This window comes from Pelodiscus sinensis, chromosome 13 (assembly GCF_052426305.1).
Source record: "Pelodiscus sinensis isolate ZL-2025 chromosome 13, ASM5242630v1, whole genome shotgun sequence".
Lineage (NCBI taxonomy): Eukaryota > Metazoa > Chordata > Testudines > Trionychidae > Pelodiscus > Pelodiscus sinensis.
This window is the reverse complement of record NC_143064.1, coordinates 23008837-23032437: the sequence shown is the minus strand read 5'-3', so window position 1 is coordinate 23032437 and position 23601 is coordinate 23008837. Positions and strand designations below refer to the sequence as shown.

Below are 23601 nucleotides of genomic sequence, written 5' to 3'. Positions count from 1 at the left end.
AATTTAAAAAACAATGAATAGTCTAGGAGCACATTAAAGACTAACAAAATATGTAGGCACAACCCGCAACAAGTGGATTCTGCCCACGAAAGCTCATGATACCATCTACACATTTTGTTAGTCTTTAAGGCGCTGCTAGACAGGAGCAGCCCTAGATGAGCTGCCAGCAACTTGTGCCCTAGGTGAAATGTGTGATTGGTGGGCGATCGGCTCTCCCGCCTCCAAAGCCCTCAACGGCTGTTTTTCTTGGCACCCTAGGTGACCGCCTAGGTCGCTTGTATTGACGGGCTGCCACTGCTGCTAGACTATTTGTTTTATATTATTAAGGACAAATTCCAAGTACTCCACTTAGGAAGAAACAGTTTCACACATACAGAATGTGAAACGACAGTCTAGGAAGGGGTACTGCAGAAAGTGATCTAGTAGGGGGTCATAGTTGATCACAAGCTAAATATGAGTCAACAGTGTGACACTGTTACCAAAAAAAACCCACATTTCTGGGATGCATTAACAGGAGTGTTGTGAGCAAGACAGAAAAAGTCATTCTTCTGCTCTACTCTGTGCTGATTAGACCTTAGTTGGTGTATTATGTCCAGTTCTGGGCATCACATTTCAAGAACGATGTGGAGAAATTGGAGAAGGTGGAGAAGGTCCAGAGAAGAGAAACAAAAATGATTAAAGGTTTAGAAAACATGACCTATGAGAGAAGACTGAAAGAACTGGGCTTGTTTAGAAAAGAGAAGACTGAAAGGGGACATGATAGCAGTTTTCAAGTATCTAAAAGGATGTTACAGGGAGGTGGGAGAAGAATTGCTCTCCTTGGCCTCTGATGATAGGGCAAGAAGCAATGGCTTAAATTGCAAGCAAGGGAGGTTTAGGCACATTAGGCAAAACTTCCTAACTGTCGAGGTGGCTAAACACTGGAATAAATTGCATAGCGAGGTTGTGGAATCTCCATTACTGGAGATATTTAACAGCAGGTTGGATAGACATCTATCAGGCTATATCTACACAGTAGCATTATTTAGGAATAACTGAAGTTATTTTGGAATAACATAGTGTGCGTCTACACTACAAGTCTTTATTTCAAAATATTGTCGAGCTGGAGGATTTCTTACTCCAACTCATGGTAACCCTCATTTCACGAGGAGTAAGGGAAGTCTAAGGAAGAGTATTTTTCCTTCAACTTCCTGCTGTGTAGACAGCGCCAAAAGCCAAATTAAGCTATTTCGACTAAAGGTACGCAGTTGAAATAGCTGAAATTGCGTAGCTTAATTCAACTTTAGCCCTGCTGTGTAGAGTATTCTCAGGAATGATCAGATGGTTCTTGATCCTGCCCTAAGGTCAGGAGACTGGACTTGATGATCTTTGAGGGTACATTTACGTTGCAACACTATTTCGGGATATCAGAGTATTCCGAAATAACTATCCTGCCTCTTCATAGCAAGCCCATTATTTTGGACTCACTATTCCAATGCCCTTGTAAACCTCATTCTCCAAGGAGTAAGAGGCATTTTGGAATAGCACTTTATTTGAAATTGACAAAATAAGCTATTTCGAAATAGCATCATAATGAGATAAGCAATTCACATAGCTCAAATTGCATATCTTATTTCTACTTATGCTGCAGTGTAGAGGCACCCTCAAGATCCCTTCCAATTCTAGTATTCTATGATTCTATAAAAGACGGCACTATCATGCATGTATCTATATCTAGCTAGCAATATTGAGGACGAGATGGGATGTAGTATACATATATTTTTATGTATCATGGTATATTATTTGAACACTTAATCATGTAAACTCTTGCATATGTAATGGCTACTAAATTAAAATCTCTCAGTAAGAATTGTTCAAGAACAATAGAATTTAAATCTGTATCTTTACTATGATTGATCTGTATTTCAATATATATAAAGGACATTGCTGATTATATAATGAACATCAAGGGGAGCCACAGTCTCTTATAATATGTTGATTCTGGTCTGCATGCATGATCCCTATTGTAGAGGTGTGCACAATAAAACTCTTCCTGCTAAATTACAGTTAACCGGGTGTTTTACAAATTCAAACACAAAAACCGACCAAGAAAAAAAAATGTGTCAGAAGTGGGATTCGAACCCACGCCTCCATACGGAGACCAGAACACCCAGCCCTCAGGAGAGGAAGGCACACTAAGCCTTGAGTCTGGCGCCTTAGACCACTCGGCCATCCTGACACTGCTGGTAGCAAGCGCAGCTGCAGGATCCTTATTTTTCAGCATAGAGCCCGCGTTGCTAACGCTACTCCTCGTAGCCCCGCGGCTAATAGCATTGCTAGCGTAGGGACTGTGGTGGACCCATAGGGGTCCCGAGCCGCCACTTTCCCGGGCACGCAGGGGCTTCGCCGCATGTGGCTGGCTGGGCTGCTTTTCCTATAACGCCATGGGGCCGCGCTCGGCAAAGGACTAGAAATACATTTCCCAGGCTGCGCTGGTCGGGGCGCATGCGCAGCGTGCGGACTTCCGGGCTGGCCACCATTTTGTTTTTCACCGCCGCCAAGGATATAAGGTGAAGAAGCGCGGCCGCCTGGGAGTCGTCGGCATGTTGCCTCTGGCCAAGACCGCGCTGCGCCTCGGCAGTGAGTTGGGGACGGGCCCTCTGGGGTTCAGCGGGACGCGCTTCGAGCAACCCCATAATCCCAGTCCCCTCCCAACTGGCCCCGTCAGCGCCCCTTGCCCGGGTTCCCTGCCGGAGTGATCTGCTCCGCACTGGCCCCGAGCGCCCCCGATAGTCAGTGGCCGCTAGCCCCTTGCTCTCCAGGCAGCCTCCGCCGATGCGTCACGAACGGCCTGGCCGTGGCTAAGGGCTGTCGCTGTAGCCCTGCCTACCCCCTTCCCTCTAGTCTACCCCTTTCCCGCCCCCGTTCTTGTCCTTTCGGTTCCTGACCCCCCCCCCCCCCCTCTAGCCAAGCAGTGTAGCCCGCCCGGCTGTGTCGTGGCCAGAGCGCTCGCGGCATAGCCCTAAGAAATTGCCTGACCTGAGGCCACTCAGCTTCCTGCTCCCACCCCGCTGTGTCTCCTCTTTGTCACCCCCGCCTGTTACAGCTTGTTCACAGGTAGGCCTTGAGCGTGCCCTCACACCACAGCGCTGTTGCCAACCCTGGGTGTTTAAAAACACAAGTTAGGTCTCAACAAATTGTAACAGCGGCTTAAAAAGCCAGACCTTTTTTAGAATAACAACTCTGGGTTTCCTTTCTCTTCTGGGCATATGAGCTTCATAGAATTAACTCGGATTTCACTTTCAAGCTTTCTTGGTTGCCTTCATTGCTAGAATTGTAAGAGAATTGTGTGTGTAAAACAGGGGGTGGGCAACAATTTTTGCCTGGGGGTCACTTCAAAAATTTTTGAAGTAGCCCTGGGCTAACCCAAAAGGGGTGGGGCCTAAATGGGAAGGGTGGGGCTACCCAATGCAAAGACGATGTGGTGCCCTCCTCTCCTCCCTTCTTCCCACTAGGTACCCATGCCCTGGAAGAGGCTTGGCATGCTCTCCCACCCCCAGGCCAATCGGGGTGGTGGAGCATGGGAAGCTTCCTCTCGCCCTGCGAGGAGCCTGTGCTGTGGGATCCTCGCAGGGTTGGGTAGGGCAAAGGAAACTTCAAACTGCTCCCCAGGCCCTGATTGGCCTGGGGGTGGAGAAGTATGCAAAGCCTCCTCTACTTTTCCCTCCACCCTGTGAGCAGCACATGGTGCTTCAAAGTTCCACATGCTCCTCGCAGGGCAGGAGGAGGCTTCGTGTGCCCCCAATTGGCCTGGGGGTGGGGGAGCATGCCAGGCCTCTTCCATGGCATGGGTACCTAGTGGGAAGGGGGGGCAATAATTGTCTTTGCATCAGGCCTTCCCATTTAGGCCCCACCCCTTCTGGGGTGGCCCAAGGCTACTTCAAAAAATTTTGAAGTTGCTCCTAGGCAAAAATTGTTGCTCACCCCTGTGATACCTTCTGCTAAAATCACAAGAATTATTAAGCCCCTGTTCGCTAAAACTGCATGGACACAGGGGTCTGCTCATATGGATGGTATTGCTATTAGGTTTTCAATTTCCTAGGAAGAGTGGATGTGACATACTGGAAGTCTGTAGATTTATGGGTGCTGTTTTAGGATTCTTTTATGCGGGAACACACAAATGTTTGTGAAAAAAGCATTCCAGCTAAGTGTTTTGTGTTTTTTTTTTTTTTTTTTTTGAAGTGGAAGTAAAAAAAAAAGGCTTAATGTGAGGGGGAGAGTGTCTTATTTGTGAATAACTACTTGAAGCTACTTGTGTGGGCTTGATTTTACCTAATTTAATCTTACAAGAGTGAGTCTATATAACTTTTTTCAGATCATGGGATTAATATTTCAATTAACATAGTTTACACAGTGTAAGAGTCTTCCTGATTTGGGGGAGGGGGAGAGACATTGTTTGTTTGCTAGTGTTTCAGTTGGCTTCTTTGCTCCTGCTGGAAACACTTGGGTAACTTCAGTTCTTAGTGAAAGATAATGTGTGCATTAGTGACTTCATAGGGCACATCTTCACTTGCCACACCTGAGATTGATGTTCTGGTGTTCAATTTAGTGGGGTTAGTATAGATAGACCAGTAAATCAAATGCTGTGGGCAGCTCCAGCTGGTGTCTGTAGTCCTTGCAATCACAAGGAGTAATGGAAGCTGATGGGAGCTTCCCACAGTGGGGATGAGGTCAAACTGGGTTTAAGGTAAGCAGACTCCAGGTATGTATTCTATGCCCTGGCCGTAGATTATATATTTTAACACCTGAGGAATTAATTGTACCAATAATCGCACTTAAGTTTCTAATTTTGAATGAACACTTTTATTTCTGTGGATGTATTTTATAGTTATCTTTTAATGAGATTTTTAAAGTAGCTCAACAACCAAATAGAATAAAATGTTATCAAATCTCATGGCTGGATTTGTCTAAAAGGGATTCTCTCTCGATTTCAGCAATTGTGCAGCTTTGCAAAGCTGCACATGTTATAAAGTCTTATGCGTAGTTTTAAGTTGCAATGAAGAACATCCTTATTCTTAGTGTTGCGAAGCCCATCTTTTAGGGGGTGGATAGGAGGACTAATAGCAACTTGAATAAGTGTGCGTTTGTTTTTAGTACATCTTGTATATTGACCATTTCTCTTAGCTCGTAGTATTCAATGGATCGCAGCAAGACAGAGTCACCACAAACACGTGCCTGACTTCCATGATAAATATGGCAACATGGTACTACTTGGTGGAACCTTATTTTGTGTGTCCATTTGGGGATATGTAAGTATTAGTACCATCATTAATTGCATCTAGTGTCTTGAATTTGCAAGTTGTTACACACCTTCCTTCATAAAGATTTGCATACATGAAGTAACTTCGTCAGGACTTTGGGGATTCCTGAAAGAGTGATTTTTTTTTTTTTGCAGGCATTAATAGCCCAAAAGGAAGTAGTTCATTAGTCCTACTTAAGTCTCCAACAGGCACTTACTTTAAATGTAAATTTAACTGCCAGTTTCAGCTTGATTAAGTATAAGCGAAACACACTTTGTCTATTTTGGAAATAATTGTTACATAGTTGGATGAGTAAACTATTAAACTCAATTTTTCTTATGTTGGTGAAAATGCTATGTGGCTGTGCTATAAGACCTAGATATTGTACTACAAAATTCAGGGGACAACAGCATCATCAGTAACCATTTTTTAAAATAGTTTTCTAATACAGTATGTGACAAGTCTTAACTTAGAATTTGTTAAAACAGACAAGTATGGATATGAAGAGTTACTTTTAAAACTTGTCATGAAAATTGTAAAACAGTATTCATGTTAATACCAATGGAATCAGTGTAAAGGATAAATGTCAAATCTGATTGTAAAAATATTTATAGACTGTGATGCCTCAACTTTTCTTTTTAACCTTTTTTCTTTGAATAGTTGCATAGGTTGCAGACTATAAAAGTGTCATTTTAAAAGGAGATCCCTAATATGCATTCACTATCACTCTGTATAGTATTGAGGGCTTCTAACTAATGATCTCTTCAATCTAACAAAGCAAGAAATAAAGTGGGTCAATAGCTGGGAATTAAAACTAGACTTCCTTAAACTGGAAATAAGGAAAAAAGACTTTAACAGGAGAGTAATTAGCCACTGGAACAACCTACCAAAGATCCTCATTAAGGCTATGATTTAGTCACAGGTATCTTTAGTAAAAGTCATGGACAGGTCACAGGCTATAACACAAGTCACAGCTGGTGACCTATCCATGACTCTTATTAAAAATACCTCTAACTAAATATTATGTGTTTGGGTGGCTGCATAAATCAGGTCACAGAATCCTGACTTCTGTGAACTTTGGACTTCTGTCACCTCTGTAAAAGACATGCGGCCTTAGCTGTGGTTGATTCTCCATCACTAAACACTTTCTTAAAATTAAGATTGGATTTTTCTATAAAAGATGTAATCAGGATTATTTTGAGGAAACTCTGTAGCATATTACAGAAGAGATCAGTCAAAATTACGGTTTCTCAGACTTCACTGAACTGTGACCTCCCTTCTCCCAACAAATTACTACATGACTTCAGGACAGGAGACTGAGCTTGTCCAGGGGTGGGAGTGGGGAGTCAAAATCCCAGCCTTGCTGTCCCAGGACGAGAGGGAAGGACAAAGCTGAAATTAAGGGCTTCAGTCACATTCATGAGGCTTGTAACCTGACTCATTGGGCTCTGGCTTTTGAGGTGAGGGCTCAGGTCCCACTAAGTCCAAGCCAGCCTTGGGGTTATGAACAGTGTTCCCTTTAATCACCTGCAAAGCTGTGCTGTCCCGCAGTTTAATCAGCCCCACCTAGTCAGTCAGCTCCATGCAAGGAGCCCTGAGCCTCTGACTGCACTGGACTGATCAGCTGTGCTGCCAGGCAGTTTAGAGGGAATACTGGACAGGACTCAGTTTGACAATCCCTGAATTAGACGATAACAGTGGTCTCTTCTGGCCTTGAAATATCACTAACTTGTTCTTTTATAACTTTAATCTATTACAGGTAGTAACACAAACTGGAATTGAGTGGAATTTATCACCAGTTGGCAAAGTCACTCCAAAAGAATGGAGAGAGAAATAGCCTTCATTCATACTGGACTGAAATGTGCAGTAATCCTGAACTGGTCTGAATTTTCATTATGCCAGTATGTAATGACATCTGTTCACTGATTATTGCCACTTATAGTATGGAATTACTGGTATAATAAATACATTTAAAAACTCTTGTTCATCTAGGTCGTCTTTGTGTTCCATGTTTCATGGATTGCTGTTAAAATAGCGAGCAATTTTAGGAATATTACTTTGTTATAAGACTTAGTATTTGGTATATGATATTCCTTCAGAAGAACCATTGAGATGAGTTTTGATTAGATGTGACTGAGGTACCTGAAAACAAATGCTCTTAAATGTCTGGTTATTGCAAAAAGATCTATGTGGACAGACTTTATTGACTTCAGTTGGACTCTGCAAGCAAACATTGCAGGGGCACATCTTTGATTCTTAAATCAGTTCTTTTCACAAAGAAGCATTTTACTATCATTTTATTCATGTAGAAGTCGTCTTAAGGGCTGCTAGGGACACTGATTTTTTTTATATCATGTCTCCCTTTCAGAAACCTATCATCCCCTGTATTGTTGTGTGCAATTTCTCATTTACTGGAAAATGAACTTCTCTGAAAATGTTTTTTAAAAGGTATCCATTAGCCAGAGTAATGATGGTCTGGAAATAGTAGCAAGAAGGGGATACTTTTGCATATTGCAAGCAATTAAATAGTGATGATATAGAAGGGAGGCCAATATGTTCAAGAATAGATTGTATAAGAGGAGCCAAACATGGCTTCTGCTTAACATCAGACTTCTGATATGGTTCTTCAGTTCAGGTCAGTTCGAAATTGGTAGTACCTCCCTTCTTGCCATCTATGGTGTTTTTAGGACCAGCGAATGCTCGTCAAGGTATGACTGCTTTGGCAATACCAGAAGCACTTCACCACCATTGAAATGCTGAATGTTACACCACCAAATAAATCCTAATTTGGATGCATATGTATTTTATACCTGCCACGGGTATAGTGAAAGAGCTTATACTGGTAAATATGCTTCAGCAAGGATGGGTGTAGCTGCATACACATGCTAGCAGAAGGCTTTAATGTAGATCTGTCCAGAATCACTCTTCACACACCTGATCAACATACTTATTACTGGCAGAGGTGTACAGGTTAGACCTATTCTTGGACTCTATCTTCTAGGCAGAATCACTGGATGAAACCCTCATCCCAACTGTCTGTGGCAGGGATTCTCCACCTTCACTACCCTGAAGCTCCACCACTATGGGCAGAGATCTAAAGCTCAAAGGCAGGGAACCTATGCTGGGTTACCATACATCCAGTTTTTCCTGGACTTGTCCTCCTTTTTGGTCTTTAAATCTCCATCCAGCTGGGTGTTCAAAATCCCAGACATTTTAGATATTTTACCCTGCTCATTGAGTGAACCACAGTGCCTGTGCTAGCAACTCAGGGCCACTTGGAGTGGCTCAGCATGTGGCTGGGCCAGCACCAGTCCAACAGCATTGCCCTGCACCTGGCCCCACAGTACAGATGAGGGGTTGCCAGGCCCTGCTCGCTGGGGGCTGAGGCCTGCTATGGGACTCCCCTCCCCGAGGGGTGGAGCTCAGGGCAGATTACCAGGGGCGGGGGGGGCGGTCCATGGTCAGTTACTGTGTCCTTTTTTTTTTTTTAAAGTTTAAAATATGGTAACCCTACCTATGACTTGAGCCTTTGAGCTTTGGCTTCAGTCCTGGAACCGAGCACTCTAAGCCTGTCCTGGCAGCCACATTCAAAGGGTGTTGAAACCCAGTTTGAGGAAACACTGGCCTGTGGGGTTTTTGTCACTAATTTGACTTAGGCTGGGATTTTGCTGATTTTTTGTGTGTGTGTATTTAAGCAGTCTAGCACAAAGGGATATCAGGACACTAGTGTAACTTTGATAAACCCTAGACCAAACTGAGAAATCAGTTTTCTCATATTGCAGTGCTTGTGCCTGGATTCATAATACCGTTGAAATGTTCTTACCATCTCTCCAACTGAGGGCGAGACTTAATATTTTTAGTCCTGGTGTGAGTGCAGGGGCCTAGACTTCGAGGTCATCTAGTCCTTTTCAGTCCCAGATTTGAAACTCAAATGTGTACTGCTATGTGCAGCTGATGACTAACATTCTAGCCTAATGGGAGGTGGGAATGTTACCTGCCTCAACCATATGGCCCTCTTTCATTTTGCAAGTATAGGACATCAGTCAAGATTTGTGATGCCTTTTGACTTAAGTTACATCCCAATTGAGTGTAAACAAATCTTAGCAGTCTTATGTAACTGGCTAACTGATAGGCATCAGGGTATCAGTTACCAGCACCAGTTACTCTTCATAGGGCTGCCAGGAGCTGTGGGTTAACCATGTAACAATTTCTGATTCAGGGCTAATACTCTTTAAAATTAACATCCCCTAATGTTAAGAGCACTTCAGTTACAAATATGTACAAAAAACAGCTGTAGGATTTTTCTCCACTGTGTGCTGAATAGAGATTTTAAAATCCCGTTTCACTAGCTAACTAGTTAAACATTGTTTTAACAAGTAATTAAAGGAAGGGCAGCAGAGCTGCTCAAGTCCTACAGTCATAGATAAGGGTTGGTCTGGCCTGCTTGCCTGTCAAAGCTGCCCTTGCCTGCAGCAAGGGTGGGTCTGCCACCATGGACAGAGGCTGGAGCAGTCTTCTGCCTGTGGCAGGTGGGGAGCTCCTCTTGCCCCATAGGTTAATGGGAACTGGTAATTGTCACCCATTAATGGTGAGGTTTATTGGTGTGCACAGCCCTAGTGCTGAAACATACAAGTACAGCTCTGCTTTGTTTAGTGTGGGGTTTTTTGGTGGGGGAGGGGAGGTGTCTGGTAAAGGAATAGCACAGCTGTGTGTATGAAGGGAAAAACTACAGCACTTAAAACTTTTACATTTCTGTGAACATGTGCTAACTATAAGCAGCTTAGAATGCACTGCCTTTTTATTCAGCTTTAGAAAAACAAACCAGGACTTAACCTAAAAGGACAGGTGAGGGAATTTTCAGTACTGGGTTCACTTCTTTTTACAAAAATCCACTCTCGCTTTCTGAAGGAGGTGAAGAAAACGAACGTGTCGCCGGCTGCTGGATGAAGCGGTGTTGCTTTTCGTTTTTGCCAAGGGGTTTTCCATTAAAATCATTTTTGGCACAGAGCGTCTAGATTGGCACGGACGCTTTTCCGCACAAGCCCACTTTTTGTGGAAAAGTGTCCGTGCCAATTTAGACGTGCTTTTCTACAAAAAAGGCCCCGATCTCCATTTTCGCGATTGGGGCTTTTTTGCGGAAAACAAATCTGGGCTGTCTACACTGGCCCTTTTGTTCAAAAGGACTTTTGCCCGCCTGGGAGCAGCCTAGTATTTCTGCAAAAAGCACTGATTTCTTACAGTAGGAAGTCCATGCTTTTGTAGAAATTCAAGTGGCCAGTGTAGACAGCTGGCAAGTTTTTCCAGAAAAGCGGCTGATTTTCTGGAAAAACTGGCCAGTCTAGACACAGCCTATCTGTCTTACTTCAATGCTGCTTTTGCAAGGGAAAAGAAACGGGGCCTTGTCACTGGGCCCAAACAAATTTCCTCCGCAAGCCTAGGATGGAGAACTAGCCCCACGTCGCAAGGGAGCTGCCTTTCTGCAGCAGTCTCCCTTCTCTGGGCTGTTTCTCCCGTGGTTGGGAAGTGAGACCCGGACGTGCCTCTCTGTCCCCATTTGCCCCGAGGGCAGGCTGCACAAGACCATCAGTCACTCCCCTGTCATGTGATTAGAGGAGGGGTTGGCCTGGGCGGCTGTCACGTGACGTTCTGGATGGCGACGGCGCCTGGGGCTGGGTAACGTGGTGGGGCGGGGCTATCAGGAAGGATGGGGCTTGTTAGCGGGGAGGCTGTTGCTATTGCTGCGGATGCGGAGCTGGCGGAGCGTTGTGCGGCGGTTCGGGTGAGTGCGCGCGTGGCCCGCCAGTTCTCGCTGAGCGGGGCCAGCGGGTCCGGTGGCCTGACAGCCTGGTCACTGCGCGTATCTCCCTCCCCCCTCTGCCTTGGCCAGTGCGGCGCCGCGCGCTCGGGGCGGCTTCAGCCCCGCTGCCTGGGCTCTGACGTTCGGGGGTAGGCAGGGGAGTTGCTGGCAGCGGGCAGCTCTTCAGGCCCAGCAGCCCCGGGCTCTGGTGACATCCCCTCCCGCCGCCGGACGCTTAGCCGCTGACGACAGGGAGCGGAGCCTCGCGCAGATCGCCGTGGTGCGGCGGGAGGTGGCGGAGGAAGAGTTTTCCCATCCTGCGAACAGTGTTGAGTTGTGTGTGGGGAGGAGAGGAGGGGGCTGGAGGCGACTGTATGATCCCTGCGGTGGGTGTGAGGGGTTCTCTCTGCAGGAAAAGCCCCCCCCCCCCCCCCCTCGCAGCCGCTGTTGTTATATTGTGACCAGGTACAGCCAGGCTGGTCCCAGAATAAGAGACGATGTGGATGAAGTAATATCTTTTCTTACTTCCCTTGGTGTGAGAAACAAACTTCTAGTGCACACAAAGCTGCCTTTCAGCGGGGAGCTGAAGAAGAGCTGTGTCAGCTGGAAAGCTTGCCTCTTAACAGAAGGTGGTCCAATAAAAGAGCTTATCTTGTTCACCTGGTATTTCAGGGTGATCCTGGTCATTTTCTGGAACAGTAAAGTGATCATTAAAAGGCTGGCTTAATAACATGCTGTAATTAAATATGAGTCTCCACTTTCATTGGTAATGCTTTAGATTATTAAATAGCTAATAAAATCCACACATCTCTTATGCTGTTTTGTTTTTTAAGATTTAGTTTCATTCTTCTTGTCAGTTTTTACATATTGGGTTTTCTGGGAGGTGAGGGGAAATCTATCTTAAAATCTATTTGAATTGAAATTCCACCCCCCTCTCAAAAATTGTAGTGGCACTTATGCAGACCTTAAGTTTTATAAAGGTAATTTATACATGTAAGTTTTGAGCCAAACTTAAGTTAAATGTTTCTGTTTACATTTGTATTGGTCAGTTGCCTATCAGCATGACTGTACTTTATATGTAGAGTGTGTCATTCAGTTGGTCCGATGCTATTAGAGCGATAAGGTGGGTGAGGTAATATCTTTTATCAGACCAGTTTCTGGTGGTGAGAGTAATTAGTTGTCTTACCTATCTTGTATGCTCTGTAGACACATATATATGTATACTGCATGCAGTAGGATGTTCCCTGATAAACTGCTTTGTTTCTGTACCAATTTAATTTAGTGATAATGTCGGTATCAGGTGCTGTTTCTTAATTCGAGTATTAGTATAAATTCAGTTATTTCAGACACAGTTGATGTCAGAGGTTGTCATGTCCAGATAGAAGGGGATGATAATAAGTAGCTCTTCTGCATCACTTTTCATCATGAGATCTCAGTGTGTTACAAAAGAGATTAGTAATATTATCCACATTTAGGAGATATAGCTGCTGTCATAATTTCTGTCTAGTCTAAGCAAAAAGCTGTTAATTTAAATATAACTGCATACCTATATAAGAAGAATCCAGATTGTCACTGTCACCTTGAGGCCTAGAATGTCTGTTGAGTGAATGTGAAGTAATGGAAACAACTACAAATATGATTGAGAATGCCTTTTGTTTAGAATATCACCAGGTTCAACTATCACTGGTGATCATAGTCTGTTATGGGCTAGTTGTTAATTTTTCAGTCATGTATTTATTTGTGTAAACGTGTAACTGCTGAAATTGTGAGCAGTTACACATTTACACATGGGAGGGGGAGCCAGTGCTCGTGTGGAGCTGCTCCTGTATCCCCTTTACCTCCTGCGCTGCTGCCTCTGTATCAGACAGCAGCATGATGCGGGGAGTGGGGAGAGGAGAAGGCTTATGTCTAACTGTGTATTCAGGTATATATTCACATCGCTAGTCATGAGGCCTCCAAACTAACTTTACATTCTAATTCAAGGATAGGAAAAATATACAGGCAGTCCCCGGGTTATGTACAAGATAGGGACTGTAGGTTTGTTCTTAAGTTGAATCTGTATGTAAGTCTGAACGGGCATCAGCCGCTGCTGAAACTGATCAGTTTCAACAGCCGCTGAATCTGGACACCAGTTCCACTTACATACAGATTCAAGGTAAGAACACCAGGCATCCCCAAGTCAGCTGCAGCTGAAACTGATCAGCAGCTGATTCCAGGAAGCCCAGGGCAGAGCAACTCTGCCTCGGGTTTCCTGTAGTCAGCCGCTGGTCAGTTTCAGCAGTGGCTGACTTTGGGACGCCTGGGGCAGAGCAGCTCGGGTGCTGCTGGCTTGGTCCAGTAGCGCGGCCGCTCCTCGGAGCTACTGGACCAACCCAGCAGCACCCCAGCTGCTCTGCCCCAGGCATCCTGATTCAGCCACTGCTGAAACTGATCAGCAGCTGAATCAGGACGCCTGTGGCAGAGCAGCTGGGGTGCTGCCGGGTTTGTCCAGTAGCGCCAAGGAGCGGTGCTGCGGGACCAACCGGCAGTGCCCCACCTGGTCTACCACAGGCCCCCGGCTTTGCTCCACGTCTCCCTGGTCTGCTGGGGGGGCACTAGCTGCATCCCCCTCCCCCCCAGCAGACCAAGGAGACGTGGAGCAAAGCTGCGGAGGACCCGGGCCGAACCGTGGCGCTTCCAGATCAGCGCCGCGGTCCGGCCCGGGTCCTCCGCGGCTTTGCTCAGCGTCTCCCTGGTCTCCCTGATCCAGCGTCTCCCTGGGGCCAGACCCGTGCCGCTTCCAGCTGATCTGGAAGTGGCGCGGGTCCGGCCGGGTGCTCTGCCGCTTTGTTCAGCGTCTCCCTGGTCTGCAGACCAGGGAGACGCTGAACAGAGCGGCGGAGCACCCCGCAGGACCCGCGCCGCTTCCAGCTGATCTGGAAGTGGCCGCGGATCCGGCCCCCGGTGCTCCGCCGCTTTGCTCCCGTCTCCCCGGTCTGCTGGCTCTGGGAGCAGACCAGGTCCGCCAGCAGACCAGGGAGACGGTGAGCAGCTTTTCTCGCCCCGGAGAAGGCGGGCGGTGGGACCAGGCTTCCCGCTGCTCTAGTTCTCCAGGGCGAGAAATCCCCGTTCGTAACTGTGGATCTGACGTAAGTCAGATCCGCGTAACTCGGGGACTGCCTGTACTAACATAATGAGTGGAAGGGAAGTGAAGTGGCTGTTGAAATTCCTTTGTAGAAGGGATACTTTTAAATCCATGATTGAGTGGCAAACCTGCTACTCAGTCACTGATAGCATCTCCATTACAGTATTTGGTATTCTGCTGTTGCAGAGCCAGCCTATTCCTAGTACTGTACTGAATTCATTGATGGTGTAGATATACAAACAAGGAAGTAATATTACTATGTGTTTAGTAATACAAAGGGAGAAACATAATGAGGGGGGATAAAAACTGTCTGAGAGGCATTTCTAAGGATATTACACCATGAAGAATATAATAAAAAGTACAATAAAAAGCTATCAGGTGCCTTACAGAATCCCGTTTGAGGCCAGGTTTGTATATGAGATGGCAATGGTTTTGAGTTTCTTCCAGCACAGGAGTGATGGATTGAGTACTTTTTAGCTTCTTTCATCCTAGTTGTGTTTCTATTTAAATCATTGATAGAAACTGCTGGCCATAGATTGTCATACTGCTTGTTTGTGATGGCAAGTCCCAAATCTTCTTTGTTTAAAGAAAGTCTACAATTGAAGTAATGCTTTAGTTTTGAGTCCCACCATTTTTTAGTCTCTAAAACAAAGTGTGATTGGAACCTCTAGTTAATACAATTTTATAATAAAATTGTATACTTTACGGATGTTAAATTGTGGCTAATCAAGTAGCTGATGGAATTTCCGTTGACTACTTAATTAATCGATAAAGTGGGAAACTGCAGAACTGCAGCAGGGTTAGCTCCCAGCCAGGAACCTACCCCCATAGGGGCTCTTGTGCATTTCAAAGACTGAAACGCCATGTGGAGTCCAGGGCCAGCGGGGAGTCCCTTGCTGACCTTGAGCTCCATGCGGGCACTTCCACTTTGAAATGTAGCAACGTCTAATTTTAACATGCTGTACTTTTCTCCCTGGTCAGACACCCTTCCACTGGCCAGGCACCTTACTCCCAGCCTGTTCCTACACCCACCTTTGCTCCTGCATCTCCCCCTGGCCAGGCAACCTACCTCCAGCCTGCTCCTGCACCTCCCTCCTGGTCAGACACCCTATCCACCACCAGCCTGCTCCTCCCTTGCTCCTGTACTCTCCCCCCACCGAGACACTATCTCCAGCCTGCTTCTGCACCATTACTTCTGGCCAGACTCTGCACCTTCCCTTGCTTCTACCCTCTCCCCACTGGCCCTACACCCTACTACCAACCTGATCTCTACCTCCCACCCAGACCTTGCACCCTCACCCCCTCCTGTACCCCATCTCCTGCTTATATCCTGTACCTCCATCCCTATCCCACTCACTTATAGCCCTGTCTCGCGCACACAACCTCTCATTTTGGCCCCACTCCAGAGTCTAGGGGGACCCACAAAATCCACTAATCCTGGAACTCCAGAAGAATTAATCTGGTCTGAGGCCTTGAACTTCAATCTTCCCTGCTCCTCAGTCCCATAGTGGGAGGGGCGGGGGGAAGGGGGGCGTGCCAGGGGAGTGAGTGTTTCAGTTGGAGGCCACAAGTGATGGTTGGGGGTTCTGAGGTTGGTGTGTGGGTGTGTGTTTTTGCACCCTGCTGTCTGGCCCCCATCTGGCCACAGGAACGGCTGCTGACAGTCCCACTCCTTCTGTGGTACAGGTAGGCGGGAAGGCCGTGATCTGGCTGTGGCAATAGTAGCCCAGCTCTTCATTCAACCACTGTAGCTTTAGTGCAGCAGCCCAACCCCACCCAGGTAAGGTAATCTGGCCTTGGGGCTAGGGATGTTAGGAAGTTGGTATTTCACTAATCATGTAGTTGATAAAATGATCTACTGTCTCTGTGGCTCTGCAGTTTACATGTAGTAAAAGCTTGTGCCAGGTCCCACTGACAGAGGCTTCTGGGGCCCCAGTAGAGAGCTGGGACCCCATGTGGACAGGGGCTGTTGCCAGAGCAACACAGCCAGGGTTGCTCCATGGGATGCGGAGCACCCTATGCCTGCAGTGAGCCTGGGCTCACCATGGGCAGAGGCTGTTTCGCAACCCCCCCACCTGCACTGCTGCCTTTAATAGAAGCAGCAGTGCAGCAGGGGCAGGGTGGAGTCAGGCCATTGCCCCCTAGCACTGGTTCCTGCTCCCCTCTCAAGTGGGGGGGAATGTGAGTAGTTGACTCAACTACCTGATAAACCTAGGCTACAAAGACACCGTAATAGAGGCCCACCTTAAATGTATATCCCAAATTAAAAAACACAGTAAGAGAGCCAAAAAGGTGCCACCATGGCTAAACAACCATGAAGAAGCAGTGACATAAAAAGATGTGGTTTAAAAAGTGGAATTAAAATCCTAGTGAGGAAAATAGAAAGGAGCATAAACTTTGTCAAATTAAATGTAAAAATATAATAAGAAATGCCAAAAAGGAGTTTGAAGAGCAGCTAGCCAAAACTCAGAAAGTAATAGCAAAATGTTTAGCAGGCTTCCTGCTTCTGATGTACTAAAAAACAACCAGTGGGGCCCTTGGATGATCAAGATTCTAAAGGAGCGCTCAACGATGATAAAGTCATTGCGGAGAAGCTAAATGAATTCTTTGCTTCAGTCTTCACTGCTGAGGATATTGGAGAGATTCCCAAACTTGAGCCATTCTTTTTAGATGACAAATGTGAGGAATTGTCCCAGATTGAAGTGTCGTTAGAGGAGGTTTTGGAACAAATTGATAAACTTAAGAGTAACAAGTCACCGGGACCAGATGGCATTCATATCTTATTGCCTCTATATAAAACAATGGTACGTCCACATCTTGAACACTGCATACAGACGGGGTCGCCTCATCTCAAAAAAGATATATTGGCATTGGAAAAGGTTCAGAAAAGGACTACAAATGATTAGGGGTTTGGAACAGGTCCCATATGAGGAGAGATTAAAAAGACTTGGACTTGTCTGTTTAGAAAAGAGGAGACTAAGGGGGGGATATGATAGAGGTCTATAAAATCATGACTGGTATGGAAAAAGTGAATAAGGAAATGTTATTTACTTATTCCCTGTATTGCCAAAAGCAATGGTTCTTCCCTTAAGGGATTCGGAGGCAATAAGCACACAAATTGGGTGAAAGCAAATATTAGGGTAAAATATAATGCTTAATATTAGAGTAAAATACAATGAAGCAAATCGTAGAATAAAATACAATACTTATTAAGCCTAAGCAAATATTAGAATAAAATGCAATGCCTATTAAGAAAATACAATACTCCTTAAGCCTAAGCAAACGTCAGAATAAAATGCAATGTCTGCATCCCTTCTGCTGCCGGGAACCCCCTGAAGAAGGACAGCGGACGGACCCCAGTGGCCAGTGCATAGCACCTTCTGTGGCTTGGGTCTATGCCGAGGTTCCAATGTTAGGAATATTCTTGGCCTTTATATACTGTTGGATCTATAGTAATCACACCTGTTGTTCTGAGAACCTTACAAGATCGTTGATACATTGCATATTTTCACAGATCCAATAATTAGCTTGTTGATACTTTGCATATTTTCCTAGGCCAAATAATTAGCATTATCAGGTGGAAAACATTCAGCAAAGATAGCTATGTGATTTTCCCAAGTGCTCCTATACTTCCATAACAGCTGGATGGTCTTGGGACTTGTCTCAGAACTTGGTGAAAGTAAACAGTGCATTCCTACACTGTACCATCTTAAGTAAACAGCTAACTCTTTGAGAATAACAAAAGAATAATAAGAAGCAAAAAGCACAAATGGCTGCCTAGATCAGCCGGGCCTGTAAGAAAATGCAGGCATAAAAGGAACAATTGTGGTACACAAACTAATTTCCTTGACCTCACAATCGTCTTCAGCATTTCCACAATAAAAGAAGTAGGGGTCGCCAAATAAAATTAATAGGCAGCAGGTTTAAAACAAAAGAAAGTTTTTCTTCACTCAGTGCACAGTCAATGTGTGGAACTCCTTGCCAGAGGATGTGGTGAAGGCTAGAACTTTAACAGGGTTCAAAAAAGAGCTAGATTGATTCATGGAGGCACTTCCGCTTCTGGGAGTGCATTTGTGGATGTAGGGGTGCAAGAGTCATGGTTAGGGTGTATGAGGGGCTCAGGGCAGCAGGTTGGGATGTGTGCGAGGTGTAGGAGCCAAGGCAGAATGATGGGGGTGGGAAATAGCGTATGGGGGGGGGGTGTCCTGGGCAGGGATATAAGCAAGTATTTGGGAAGTCATAAGAACATCATAATGGCCATACTGGGTTAGACCAAAGGTCCATCTAGCCCAGTATCCTGCCTGCCGAAAGTGGCCAATACCAGATGCCCCAGAGGAAGTGAATCACAACAGGTAATCCTCATGTGATCCCTCCCCTGTCACCCACCTCCAGAGAAAGGTAAGAATGGTATCCCTAGCGTCTCTATCCTGGACCCATTAGGTCCATCAATGGCTATTAGATAGGCTAGATCAGTGTGTCTCTGGTCACTATTCCAAAAAGAGGGAGTGAGCTGTGAATGGAAACTGTAAAGCTCTCCAAGCTCTTGTTTATCTTGCTGTCCCTAAGTATGACCTCACGCTATCAGAATAATTACTATCTGAAATGGCAGCATCTTCCGCCTGCCTTAGTTTGGATTGTATACCAAGAAACCTTTATCTGAAAAGCGTGTTTTCTCCTGATAAAGGAATCACAGTTTAGCAGGATACAGCATAACTGGAAGATATCGTCACCCACTCAGAAAATAATTGGTTTTCCTGATCTTGGCTACCAGGCGTAGATGAGAGGGGAAAAAAATAAAACAAACTGCTTTCAAAGATGACTCTGCTCCTTTCTTTTTATGTACATCTTTCTTATGGAAAGCTTGATGTTGCAAAAAAGATGCCCTTTACTTCTATTGGATACGTACCCTAAAATAATTGTCAGTTCATTCCATATAGTGTTGATCTTGTCAAAAATAGAGGTCAAAAGTAGTATTTCCACAGAGCTCTATCCAGGTAGGAGCTGTATTTTTCAGCAATCAGCAGATCCTGGTTTGTGTGGACATCTCTTTCAAATAATGTAGTACTCTTAATTACAAATAATTTCATCAAGCTTTTGATAACTTTTATTTTGGTGGATAGAATTAGCGAGTAGTAGAGCGTTGTATTGAGTTAGGAGTTACCGGGTTCTAGTTGCTGATGCCATATATTGCTGCATAACATTAAGTGCCTCGCTTTGTGTTTCAGTTTTCCCATTTGTAAAACGGGGATACAGTACTTCCCTAGCTGATAGTGGGAGTTTTGAAGTTGAGCTAATGTTTTTAAAATGTAGGCCTACATTTTCAAAAGGGATCAGTGATTTTTTTTGGGTACCTCTAATTGTTGGGTGTCTATTTCATGACACCTTAAAGGAGCCTAATTTTAAGTTCTGTAACTTGTTTTCTGAAGAGCAAACTCCTTTAATATGTCTTCTCATGTATATCTAAAAAAAAAAAAATTGGCACCCAAAATCACCAGGTTCACTTGAATAGTTTTTTATAGCCTACATTTTCAAGTGCAAAATACAGTTTTTTGTCACTAGCTTTATTATCTGTTGTTGTTCTGCCTCAAATAGTGGGTGAGTGAACCTAACACCAAGAGAATCATCAGTGTTTATAAAGAATGAAAATTGTTAGACAGGAATGGTCAGACTGTGTCATGGTGCAGCCACAGCATGATTTGCTGCTAGTCAGTAAGGAGATACAGCCTATGCAGATGTCTGGTCTCAATGTAGAGTGCTCTATCCAGAGCTGGAGTATAGGAGTGGTAGTAAAATGTACATGTGCAGCTGTGATTGACTTGAGGTGGTGGAGTACAGGAAGTCCCCGGGTTACGTACAAGATACGGACTGTAGGTTTGTTCTTAAGTTGAATCTGTATGTAAGTCGGAACTGGCGTCCAGATTCAGCCGCTGCTGAAACTGACCGCCAGTTCTGACTTACATACAGATTCAACTTAAGAACCCCAAGTCAGCTGCTGCTGAAACTGATCAGCAGCTGATTCCAGGAAGCCCGGGGCAGAGCAACTGTGCCTCGGGCTTCCTGTAGTCAGCGCTGGTCAGTTTCAGGAACGGCTGACTTGGGGACGTCTGGGGCAGAGCAGCTGGGGTGCTGCTGGGTTGCTCCAGTAGCACCGCTCCTCGGCGCTACTGGACCAACCCAGCAGCACCCCAGCTCCTCTGCCCCAGGAGTCCTGCTTTAGCCGCTGCTGAAACTGACACTAGCTGCGCCCCCCCCGCCCTCCCCAGCAGACGAGGGACACAGGGAGCAAAGCGGCAGCGGGGGGTGCCTCGCCTCTGAGGCTTTGCTCTGGCGCAGGACCACTTTGCTCGCGGTGCCCCTGGTTTGCTGGAGACTGTCCCCAGCAGACCAGGGACACCGCGAGCAAACCCGCAGCAGCGGCAGAGTCCTCCGCTTCTGAGGCTTTGCTCTGGCAAAGCCTCAGAAGCGCGGGGACCCCGCCGCTACTGTGGGTTTGCTCGCGGTGCCCCTGGTCTGCTGGGGACCGTCTCCAGCAGACCAGGGGCACCGCGAGCAAACCCGCCGGGGCTGCGGCTTTGCTCCCGATGCACCTGGTCTGCTGGAGACGGTCCCCAGCAGACCAGGGGCACCGGGAGCAGCTTTTCTCGCCCCGGAGATCGAGGTGGCGGGACCGCTGCCTGTGAGCTCCGGGGCGAGAGAGCCCCGTTCGTAAGTGCGGATCTGATGTAAGTCGGATCCGCATAAGTCGGGGACTGCCTGTAGTTAGAACATTTGGCTAAGAAGCTAAGAGCTGCTAAGTTTGCCACTAGTTTTGCCGAGTTACAACTGGGTACACTGCGAGGAGGATGCCACCTGGTAGGTGTTACAGATTTGACAAAATAACTATTGACTACTCAGTTAAGTGATTAATAGAAATTTAACATCCCTAATGTGGATACAAATTTTGTATCTGTTCAGGGTCTGACAGTAATGGGTGGGCAGCTGTGAGGAACTGTGATGTGGATCCTCCAACTGCCCTGGGCTTGGGGTAAGTGAGGGGACTGAAAGCAGCCCCCAACTGTTCTCCCCTGGTCAAGTGCTGGTGGAAGGTCCACGACTCCATGCAGACTCTCCACAGATACCCATGGCATCTCTCCCCAACTGGACTTGGCAGGGGATGTGCTTCAGAGCCACATTCTGACCCCTGGTATATAGCCCTACAGTTCTGTGGATATCTGCAAATACATACCTCCTTGGGTATCAATTAGGGACGCTAGTGTAGACATTTAAACAATAAGTCTGGGCAGCAAGCCTGTATTAGGGGCAGCAAGGGTAGGGTAAGGAGAGGCAGGAATCGGTGTCCATGGGGAGCTGGTTTTTAAGCTGGCTCTCTGCGCATGCTGGTTCCTGCGAAGCCGCCTGCCTCCCCCTGCTGCCTCCCCTCCTCGCCCCCACTGCTGCCTTAGTATTAAGAGGCAGCAGAACGGAGGAGGGGCAGGCGGGATGCTGAAGCAGCCTCTGTTTGTAGAGAGCTTGGGGGATGGCAGCTCACCTTGCAGGAGTTTTAAATCAGCTCCCCTCACAGACCAACTCTGCCTCCCAACCTGCGCTTCTCCCTCTATATCAGAGAGAGCAGCGTGGGGTGGCAGAGGATTCCTTGGGAGTGGGACAGGGAGCCCCGAGCACACTGGCTGCTGGTACCACTCCCAGGGAGCATTTTAGTAACTGTGTAACCGCTAAAAATTGTTGTGGCTTACATGATTACTAAAATAACCAATATCTAACATCCCCAATGTGGATATATGCAGATTGGATGCAGATACAATTTGTCCACCTGCACAGGGGTCTACCTATAGTAGGATTTGCAGCATCCGGATAAAGTGAGAAAGCTCCACTATATTTCTTTTTCACCTCTTTACAGACAGGGAAATGCTGACTGACCTGCCACACAAGAAATCGATGGCAAATCCCAGAATAGAACATAAATCTTCTGACTTTATCATGTGTTTAACTATTAGAACTTGCTTCCTCTTTTTCTGTTACTTATTTATTTGGTTTGTCATATATTCTATCCTTATCTGAGATATTAAGTACAAGGATTAACAATCAGATTAGTATTAATCTGTGATCTCAGCTATTAATATGAATGTACATGTAACAATTCTATACTGTGCAAGTAACTCTTGCTTTTCAAGAACTGATAGTGTTAACAAACGTGGACAAGGGGGATCCGGTAGATATAGTATACTTAGATTTTCAGAAAGCCTTTGACAAAGTCCCTCACCAAAGGCTCTTGTGTAAATTACATTATCCTGGGATAAGAGGGATTGTCCTTTCATGGATTGAGAACTGGTTAAAAGACAGGAAACAAAGGATAGGAATAAATGGTAAATTTTCAGAATGGAGAGGGGTAACTAGTGGTGTCCCGCAAGGGTCAGTCCTAAGACCATCCTATTCAACTTATTCATAAATGATCTAGAGAAAGGGGCAAGCAGTGAGGTAGTAAAGTTTGCAGATGATACTAAACTGTTCAAGGTAGTCAAGACAGAAACAGGCTCTTGAAGAACTTCAAAAAGATCTCACAAAACTAAGTGATTGGGCAACTAAATGGCAAATGAAGTTTAATGTGGATAAGTGTAAAGTAATGCACGTTGGAAAATATAACCCCAGCTATACATATAGTATGATGGGGGCTAATTTGGCTACGACAAATCAGGAAAGAGATCTTGGAGTTATCGTAGAAACGTCCACACGGTATGCTGCGGCTGTCAAAAAGGCAAATAGAATGTTAGGAGTTATTAAGAAAGGGATAGAAAATAAGACATAGAATATCTTACTGCCCCTGTATAAAACTGTGGTACGCCCACATCTTGAATACTGTGTACAGATGTGGTCTCCTCATCTCAAAAAAGATATTTTGGCCTTGGAAAGGGTTCAGAAAAGGGCAACTAAAATGATTAGGGGTTTGGAACAGGTCCCACATGAAGAGAGGCTAAAGCGACTGGGACTTTTTAGTTTGGAAAAGAGGAGACTGAGGGGGGGATATGATAGAGGTATATAGTATCGAGTAGTGTGGAGAGGGTGAATAAAGAAAAGTTATTCATTAGGTCCCATAATATAAGGACTTGAGGACACCAAATTAAATTAATGGGTAGCAGGTTTAAAACTAATAAAGTTATCTTCACACATAGTCAACCTGTGGAACTCCTTGCCAGAGGAGGCTGTGAAGTCTAGGACTATAACAGTGTTAAAGAGAAGCTAGATAAATTCATGGAGGTTAGGTCCGTAAAAGGCTATTAGGAATAGTGTCCCTGGCCTCTGTTTGTCGGAGGCTGGAGATGGATGGCACAAGACAAATCGCTTGATCATTGTCTTTGGTCCATCCTCTCTGGGGCACCTGGTGCTGGCCACTGTCGGCAGACAGG

The 23601-nt window shown here is 45.7% G+C and overlaps 2 protein-coding genes and 1 non-coding gene across 5 annotated transcripts in view; 2 read left to right on the top strand and 1 right to left on the bottom strand.

Moving 5' to 3' along the window:
• Positions 1–2100: 2100 nt before the first annotated feature.
• TRNAL-CAA (transfer RNA leucine (anticodon CAA)) lies at positions 2101–2218 on the bottom strand. Its single transcript has 2 exons — positions 2181–2218; positions 2101–2146 (listed from the first exon to the last, which is right to left on the bottom strand). It is a non-coding gene; the product is annotated as a tRNA-Leu (tRNA).
• Positions 2219–2462: 244 nt separating this feature from the next.
• Positions 2463–7261, top strand: COX7B (cytochrome c oxidase subunit 7B). The gene is made up of 3 exons (XM_006136195.4): positions 2463–2619; positions 5164–5288; positions 7039–7261. The coding sequence occupies exons 1-3, from the start codon at positions 2583–2585 to the stop codon at positions 7114–7116; spliced, it is 240 nt and encodes a 79-aa protein (XP_006136257.1). The 5' UTR covers positions 2463–2582; the 3' UTR covers positions 7117–7261.
• A 3690-nt stretch (positions 7262–10951) lies between these two features.
• The window catches only part of ATP7A (ATPase copper transporting alpha), a 65482-nt gene continuing 52832 nt past the window's right edge, over positions 10952–23601 (top strand). For 2 of the 3 annotated variants that reach the window (XM_075940900.2, XM_089781855.1), the window contains exon 1: positions 10952–11058. The gene's annotated coding sequence lies outside the window, so the exon portion shown is untranslated. The remainder of the gene's footprint in view (positions 11059–23601) is intronic. The other variant, XM_075940899.2, reaches the window with a different exon arrangement.

Coding starts and splice junctions, on each gene's coding strand:
- COX7B (XM_006136195.4), top strand. CDS start 2,583: ATGTTGCCTCTGGCCAAGACCGCGCTGCGCCTCGGCA. Junction 2,620..5,163: donor GACCGCGCTGCGCCTCGGCA/GTGAGTTGGGGA, acceptor CATTTCTCTTAG/CTCGTAGTATTCAATGGATC. Junction 5,289..7,038: donor GTGTGTCCATTTGGGGATAT/GTAAGTATTAGT, acceptor AATCTATTACAG/GTAGTAACACAAACTGGAAT.